At 36.8% G+C, this 9294-nt stretch overlaps 1 protein-coding gene across 1 annotated transcript; it reads left to right on the plus strand.

Annotated features, from left to right (window-relative positions):
- The first annotated feature begins 371 nt into the window (after positions 1 to 371).
- Positions 372 to 7769, plus strand: LOC143886667 (catalase isozyme 1). Its single transcript, XM_077390728.1, has 8 exons — positions 372 to 521; positions 1360 to 1456; positions 4529 to 4806; positions 5053 to 5829; positions 5940 to 6029; positions 6386 to 6453; positions 6553 to 6646; positions 7519 to 7769. Exons 1-8 carry the CDS (start codon positions 507 to 509, stop codon positions 7576 to 7578), a joined length of 1479 nt encoding a protein of 492 aa, XP_077246843.1. The 5' UTR covers positions 372 to 506; the 3' UTR covers positions 7579 to 7769.
- Positions 7770 to 9294: the final 1525 nt, after the last annotated feature.

The raw sequence follows: 9294 nt of genomic DNA on the forward strand, positions 1-9294 counted from the left end.
ACCATCATATGTTAGTGAATTTCATATATTCTCACATATTTAAAATTAATTGCTGCTGATATCATCTATATCAAACAATCATAATCTCTTGATCAATGCAATGTAAATTGAGGCCTACTTATGGTGGGACCAAGTAGATCAATGACCCAAATAATTGTCTCCTTGGCCACATACATTGGCAAGCTCATCTTCACCATTCGATCATGATCAGTAGATGATTAAGGTGGACCCACTTATCTACATCTACAGTAGGCCCCACTGTAGATTATTTCCCGGGTTATTTGCGAGAGAAACTGACAATTCGAACCACTACGAGAAATCAATCTTTCGATAATTTTGTGAGAAATTGGAGTCCAGAAATAATCCTTTTTTTTTTTATAGTAAATAAAATTTAATAGTCGGATGGAGTCCGAGTAGTTTATATATGGTTTGAGGGCTTTTCACAAATCTACATATAGAAAAACGCTTCTTGTTCTTATCATCGAAGGGGCTTTACCTCTCTGGCCATGGATCCTCACAAGGTATGATTTTTAGCTCTGATTTCAACTCTATTGTAAGATGTCCCTGATGGGTATTGTTTATTGAAGATTAATTTGTTACAGCATGGAAGTATTAGCTTGAGTTCTTTTGGTTTCTATATTGAAATACATGGATTGGTTTTCTTCATTGATAAATTTTTCCCTATTTTTTTTTTCTCTTGTTTGAGTTCCTTGATGGGTATTGTTTATTGAAGATTAATTTGTTACTAGATCAAAGTATTAGCTTGAGTTTTGTTTTTGATATTGAATTCTATGGATAGGTTTTCTTCATTGATATTTTTTCTCTGTTTCATCTTCTCTTTTTTTGAGTTTTTTTTTTTTTTTTTAAGATTCCATAATGGGTTTTCTTTTTTGATGCTTAGTTTTTTTGAAAGGTTTGATCTTTGCCTTTATTTCTCTTTGTGGATTTAGGGTTTGATTTAGGGTTTTATTTGTATTCTTGTTATGATCAAATTTCATGTCTTTGTTCATTTATTTTCTTTTTATGTAAGATTTCCTAGATGGGTTTTCTTTTTTGATGCTTAGATTCTTTGAAAGGTTTGATCTTGTGCTTTATTTCTCTGCTTGTTATGATTAAATTTCTTGCCCGGATTGTCTTCTTGGATATGTCTTATTTTTTTAGTTAGGGGTTCTTTTTACCCCTTTCTTATCAGATTTTATTGACAGTCTTTTTTCTTCTTCACATCCTCTATTTTATTATGATATTTGATCCAAATTTTTACTTTTTGAACTCTTCTTTTATCGATTATCATTCAGGGGTTTCTGTATTTTAAGGTACTTTTGTACTTATTGTTTTTCTATTTTATTTTATTTGATGTAGTTCCGTCCTGCAAGCTCTTACAATTCACCCTTCTTCACCACGAATTCTGGTCAGCCTGTTTGGAACAACAATTCATCGCTAACGGTCGGATCTAGAGGTATTCAACCTAATTAATTAGGTTTTTCTTTGCTGTACATATTACTAATTTTGTTGTTGATACAGATTTAGCTTTCCTTTTATGGGGCGTGTGTTTTGAATAATTAATTTACTAATTTTCTTGTTGATGTAGATTTAACTTTCCTTTAATGGGGCGTGTGTTTTGAATTGTTAATTCCCTTGTTACATCAGTACGGACACGAGCGTCGGAATCCGACACGGGTATCGTGATTCGGATTTGGCAAACCCCAAAAAGAAGGATCCGTGGATTAACGAAAATATTTTAGTCAATTCTTAAATTTTATATTTTTACATAATAATATGGTTATAAAAATTAATATATTGAAAATTTTAATACATTAAGTAGATATAATATTTTATTTTCATTTAAGAAACTTACTATGAGGATGGGTAAAACTCAAAATATGCGGTAATTGTAAAGTTGTGGTAGTAGTATTCAGAAAAAAAAAATACAGATAAAAGAGATCTAGAAGTGTCTCAAAGAATCCTAGAGTATTGGCATGGATACAACATGGATTAGGTGTTGAGTCGATTGTAGTTTTCGACTTTTCGTTGACCATTGGTGGTTGATTTCTATAGATCCTCAACTTTATAGAAAACCGAGTGATCTCTAATATCTCTAAATAGGATCAAACACGATGTGTAACAAGCAACTAAGAAGAGGTGCTAGAAACACAATCACACACAGCAAGAACACAAGATTTACATGGTTTGACAGCGTCCCTGCATCCACGGTGGTAGATTTTCACTATTTCGGTTTAAGGTTAGAAAACACTCCTTTCCTATCGGCCAAGAAAACTCACAAAACCTCACAATTCAACCTGTGTCACACACATTAGTCCGCCGAGGTGATTAGTCACTCTTAGAATACAAGACATATGTACAACAGTCTGGAATATCTTTGAACTTTCATGAGTGGAATGTTACTGTTAAATTTCTGCTGTAATATTTTTGGAGTTGATTATTCTTTTGAGATGAACTATGGCATTGATATTGGTCGCATATATTGTTTTCGCTTGAAATTTAATATTTAGTTGATTTTATGGAGTTACAGTTGGAGTTCTCATAATTAATGTTCCATAAATTAATAATCTCTTATATCCTATTGCTCAGATTAGGAACCAATATTCTTCCTACGTTGTTAATTTATAATCTCTTATTTCCAAGGTTTTAAATTTCGGTTTCGGTCGCCACGGACACAGAAACGTTTTGGTTTTGATAGGAAATTTCAGTGGAAAACCTATAAAATAAAGAAAACATATGGATACATATACAAATGATAGAATTTAAAGATGAAACTATAGGAAATGCTGGAGTAAGAACAAATACATACTTAGAAGCCATCATTTAAGCAAGATCACCATCTATAATGGTTTAAAAGCATAGACACCCACACTATCACGCTTGTCTGAAAATTTAGTATATGCCAAATTTCACATGTTATTCACATGAATATTTATGCATAATACATTAACCACATTCTTTATGAAATTTATATAAATATAATGATGTAATACATATTAATATCTTATACCACTATTACACTTGCGATTTTGGTCTATGCATTTTGGCGGGGATGCGAACGGAAACATCTCGATCTTTTCATGTCGGTTTAGGTGGAAATTTAAACCATGCTTATTTCTATTACTTTATACAAAATTCTAGTGATATAAGATATATGAGATTACGTCCTTAGAAAATGTTGTTCAAAGTACGTACTTTACAATATTATATGTTGGTTCAAGATAGAAAAAGGGCGAGAAATAAAATAAAAAAGAAAATAGGTGTCAAAATCCACAAATCTCAAGCTCTCAATCATATTTTATACCACTAACATTCTGACAACGTAGGAAGGCATGTATATAGTACACATGTTTCTAACCAAAAAAGTCGTAGATATCCATTTGCGTCAATTGTGCCGCTTTGCGCTCCTGCTCATGCTCCTCCCAAATATCACATTATGGCCTGAAAAGCTTTAAAATCTCCGATTTGTTTTCAACGGGGCCCTCATCCAGCTTTCTGATCACAAGGTACTAGGCAGAGATAACCCTAGCTGGTACAATGTCACATGCATCATCGTCATCTTCTTCTCCTCCTGTAATGGACTCTTCTTTTCCTTCCTCAGATGCATCTAAAAAATCATCTATGAAGATTTGGTGTGCTTCGAGTTCCTCTGTTGGGTTCAACAAAGTTTTGATGCTCATAGGTCGACAAATCTGCGACTTGTCGATTTAATTCTGCATGCTAGCGTCGATTTACTTCTCTAATGAATGGCAAAGGGTCGATGTCCTCTGCTGATGCAGCATACGTAGCTTGCCCCAATGATGGATTCATTTGACTGATGCGGGTTAATGATCTCGCAATACCTCCAACAGTTTTTCTTGTCATTGTCGTCTTCCAGAGAGCTTGAACAACTTCTAATTAATAAAACCTATTTATCCCATTAAAATAATTTTTTTAGACCACTCAGCTCTCTCTCTCTCTCTCTCTCTCTCTCTCTCTCTCTCTCAGACTTAGCGTTGGGTGCACCTGTGGAGAAGAAAAAGAAGATGCGGTGGTGATGACATATTCTCCACTTATCTCTTTTTCTCCTATCCGAGCCTTATAGCATTAAATGCTACTTGGGTGAAGAAAAAGAAATAAAAGGTAAGGGGTGGTGATGACGGATATATTTTCTAATAATTGATATTCTCTGATATTTTATTCGAAAAGCAGCCACCAGGAATATAGAATATTAGTGCTCCATCTGTATCTTGAGCAAGCATGACTCTGTTATTCTTATCAACATATGGTTTATCTTTGGAAACAGTTGAATTTGTTTGAATGTTAGTTCTTCACTGGGTTGGAGTATATTTATTATGAGTTCTCTGATTTTATTCTGGAGGCCATTGCCTTGTGGAGCAAATAGAAAATTGCATCCTTCTTGTGGAATTTAAAAATGCTTTCTTGTACTTTCAAATTGGAGCATTGGTATTTTCAAAACAATATATAGGAGCATTGATAGTTTTGTTTGTGTATTGATTTAGATACTAAACTCATCTTTTTCGAACAGGACCGATTCTCCTTGAGGATTATCATTTGATCGAGAAACTAGCTAACTTTGATAGGGAGCGTATACCAGAGCGTGTTGTTCATGCCAGGGGAGCTAGTGCAAAGGGTTTCTTCGAGGTCACCCATGACATTTCTCACCTGAGTTGTGCCGATTTCCTTCGGGCACCTGGAGTCCAGACCCCGGTTATTGTCCGCTTTTCCACTGTCATCCATGAGCGTGGAAGCCCTGAGACTTTGAGAGACCCTCGAGGTTTTGCAGTGAAGTTTTATACCAGAGAGGTAACAAGGCTTGTGTTTTAATTTTCTTTATAGTTACTTTCAGTACCCTTTGTTTGAATCTAATTTTTCTTTTGGCTAGATTTTATATTGCATTAGTTCAGAATTTTCGGTCTTCACTCCTTTTGATCTGGGAAACACAATGCAGTATTCCCAGTAAAAGATCAATTTCCATTTACAATTTAAATTGGGAATTAAAATTTTTATATTTGCACACATGGCTGATCCATTACTTCTTGTTGGCCTCAGGGTAATTTCGATCTAGTCGGAAACAATTTCCCAGTGTTTTTCGTCCGTGATGGAATGAAGTTCCCTGATATGGTCCATGCCCTTAAACCGAACCCGAAGTCCCACATCCAGGAAAACTGGAGGATCCTTGACTTCTTTTCTCACCATCCAGAGAGCCTGCACATGTTCACTTTCCTCTTTGATGATTTGGGTGTCCCTTTGGACTATAGGCACATGGATGGATCGGGCGTTAACACCTATACACTAGTTAACAAGGCAGGAAAGGCGCATTATGTGAAATTCCACTGGAAACCCACCTGTGGGGTGAAGTGTTTGTTGGAGGACGAGGCCGTGCCAGTTGTAGGAGCTAATCACAGCCATGCTACTAAGGATCTTTATGATTCGATTGCCGCTGGAAACTATCCCGAGTGGAAACTTTTCATCCAGACCATTGATCCTGTCCATGAAGATAAGTTCGATTTTGATCCGTTGGATGTTACAAAAACATGGCCGGAAGACATCTTGCCTCTTCAGCCAGTTGGGCGTTTGGTCTTGAACAAGAACATCGATAACTTTTTTGCTGAAAATGAGCAACTTGCCTTCTGCCCTGCAATTATTGTCCCTGGAATTCATTATTCGGATGATAAGTTGCTCCAAACTAGGATTTTCTCCTATGCTGACACTCAGAGGCATCGCCTTGGACCAAACTATCTGCAACTTCCCGCTAATGCACCCAAATGTGCTCATCATAACAATCACTATGATGGTTTTATGAATTTCATGCACAGGGATGAGGAGGTACTGTCATTTTTAGTGTAGTATTTAAAACCTTTCTTAGTTTTCGTTGTAAAGAGATAGTGTTGGATCGATTAAAGTCTGTTGGATTATTCTGATGAAGCAATTTTCAGGTGGATTATTTCCCCTCAAGATACGATCCAGTTCGGCATGCCGAGAGGTACCCCATTCCGTCCCATAGTTTCACTGGGAGGCGTGATAGAGTGAGTTTCTCTGAACTCAGTATTTAGATCTCTAGCTAGACGTACAACATTGGTCTGAAGTCATCTGATTATTTTTTGAAATTTGCTTATGTAATTTCACTTGCCATTTAATTGCTGTGTTTGGATATTATTTTGCAGCCAAAAAAAAAAAAAAAACAGCTGTAGTTTGCACCAGTTAAGAACTAAAATTGAAAATTCCAAATTTGTTGAACCCATCCACATTGTGAAATTTTATAATCATATACTACATGAAATGATCATCAACCTCTTTCTTTTTCTCTCTGGGTTTTTAATTGTCTCTCTAGTTATGTTCTAGTAATTAATCATCTAATACTCATATCTCTTGGTGAATGCAGTGCATGATTGAAAAAGAGAACAATTTCAAGCAGCCTGGAGAGAGATACCGCTCGTGGGCACCAGACAGGTAAAGTGTTTGATCTACCTTGTAGAATTTCTTACTTTCAAGGATGAAAAAGTGGTTGAATTCTAATTAGGGCTTTCTCTCTCTTTGTTTTTTTTACAGGCAAGACCGTTTTATCTGCCGTTGGGTGGAAGCATTATCTGATCCAAGGGTTACGCATGAAATCCGCAGCATCTGGCTCTCGTATTGGTCACAGGTGAGACAACAACAACAATAATGATAATGATGGTAGTTCTTATATTCTAATCATCAATGGTTAGACTTTGCTGCCTTTGTTATGGTCAAGCCTAGGGTTCACAGATCACTTTTATGGGAACTTTAGAGCATAAATTAGGTTCTAAATCATTAAAGCAGCATCGAACATTCCCATAATAGAAACAACCAGCAAGAAAATTATCAAAAGACAAATCTAATGGCTAAGAGGGTTGGATCGCATCATATCCTCAGTTCACTCTGACATTTGTTCTTGGATACATATTACCCAAATCAAACTGGTGAATACTGCCACTGCAATCGTTGGCACTAGAGTCGACTTGGTTTTTACCTTGGGCAAGTTCTATTCTAGTATTGGTATATATAGCATTTCTTTTAGTCGCAACGAAAATATATTATATATAACAAGTTATACTCAACCGGACTCATATTATTTTACCGCACTGCAAAAATGACGACACTAGTTGTGTGCGTTTGTATGAGTGCATTTGTCATTAATCATAATTATATATAATACATGTTAGTGTATCACCATTCAAAAACTCCTGAAGTCAATCATGGATTCACCCTAGTCAACTCGGTTTAACCTTTAATTGAATCCTCGTCTGTCTTAGTTTTGCTCAAACAGGTCAATTTTTAATTGTTCCACTTGCCCGTGTTAACACAAGTTTGGACCGTTTGTAATTTAACTACTAAGTCGACCCCTTTTATCTCTTCCACGTTCTCATCTAAGTCTCAGTTTTTTTTTTTTTTTTTTTTTTAATGAACGGTAAGTTCGTTCTTAAACACTGAAGTTCATGCCATCTGCTTTGATGATAATTTTGCTGATGCATTTATTTCGTAATTGAATAACAGTGTGACAAGTCTCTGGGTCAGAAGCTCGCATCTCGCCTCAATGTTAAACCGAGCATGTGATCGATGCCATATGTGGAACTGTTTTGAGCTGCAGTGAGTATTTGTAGAGAAGGGGATTATGGTGTCCAAGTTATAAAAATCTGATGTCAATAAGACTAGTAAGAACATCTAAGTGCTACTGTACTTTGATGATATTATAATAAATTGCAATTTATAAATAGGAAAGAGGCTAATACTGTTTGCTTTTTTTAGTTCTACAACTTCTCAACACAAACTCAGATTGATTTTTTCTCAGTTTGCTTTTATCCTTTTCTAGTCTAGTTTACGTGTAGACGTGACTGCGCTCTTCTGAAAAACCCTTTGTTTGAAGACTAATTTATAGAGTTACTGCAAGACTCTTTGGATGCAGCAGATGATTACCCCATCACCATTCAAAAAAAAAAAAAACCCCTAAAATTATTTGCATATGATCTTATATGCAGCAGATGATGGTAGAATAGTTTTATCTCAATCTTCCTTATAATGGCTTCCAAATTATCCTTAATGTACCATTTGCAACTGAGATTAACTTAAAACCTTCTTATTTGGAAATAAAAACAATTTTGGTGGTACACCAGAGGCTCCTGGCAAGTCAGCTCATCAACTGTGATTGCCTTTTTTCCCCCATTCTCTGTGCCTGTTAAGTTCTGTGTTTTCTATGAACACAAGTAGAAACCCAAGCTGGAATGAGGCTAGGTCTGTAGCTCAATGGTTAAGGCTTTGTATATGAACCTCGAGGTCGCAGGTTCAATCCCATCTTACCCACCAAAAGAAAACCCAAGCTGAGATATTTTGTTTTAAATTGAGAGTCAGCCATTTGACCTGGTGCGTTTGATTCCTCTTGTTGTCGGGGGCCCACTCGATCAACGGTGGTGATCACTGTATGCTTGCCTTGCCGGTTTGGCCTTGTGGCCCTTATGCTCAGAACTTCCCATTTTTACTTAGGGGGCTAATATTGGTGCCACCAGTTTTTATGGGAACACCCCCTTCTTGTCTTATATGATGTTCTCCTATAGCAATTGTGCAATTTTTGGAGTGGTGGCAATCGGTACCGCTTATCTTTTGGGTAACGTGAGAACCGGGAGAGGTATGCTGGCCTGAGAGTGAAGTGGCATTTGCATTTAGTGATTGAGAACTTTTGAGTCTTTACTTTGTAGAAAGTTGAATATGGTCGAGTGGGATCAAATAGCATTGAAATCCATGGAGACTACTAGGGATGTCTCCTGGTTAATATGTCTGCTAATGTGGAAGGAATGATGCTCTTTATCTCTATCTCTCTCTCCCCTCTTTATATTGGTAATGGCACTCCCTATCACTATACAAGGTTGACAACCAAACACTTACCACTATTCTACTAGTGAAGTTCTTGTCTCCTCACTGCTGACTACTTAGACTACTACTAAAAAAAGGGCGGCGTAGTGCACGGGGCTCCCGCCATTGCGGAGTCTGGCTAGATGTACGCAGCCTTACCTCTGCTTTGCAGAGAGCCTGTTTCCGTGACTCAAACCCATGACCAGGTCACAATGGAGCAACCTGAATGTTGCGCCAAGGGTCGCCCTCTACTTAGACCACTACAAGGTAAATACCTGCAACCAAACAGAGCCTTAGGTTTGAGCCAAGATTCTACTAAAGAAGGAAATCTTGGGGTGGAGCCAAGACTGACTGTGTGTGAACAGAGATTAAGAGTCCTCCGCCACAAGTTTAAGAAGAAAAGAAAGATTAGATTCACAAGGAGAA

This window comes from Tasmannia lanceolata, unplaced genomic scaffold (assembly GCF_043159265.1).
Source record: "Tasmannia lanceolata isolate RefF3 unplaced genomic scaffold, GAP_Taslan_0.1 ptg000011l, whole genome shotgun sequence".
Classification (NCBI taxonomy): domain Eukaryota; kingdom Viridiplantae; phylum Streptophyta; class Magnoliopsida; order Canellales; family Winteraceae; genus Tasmannia; species Tasmannia lanceolata.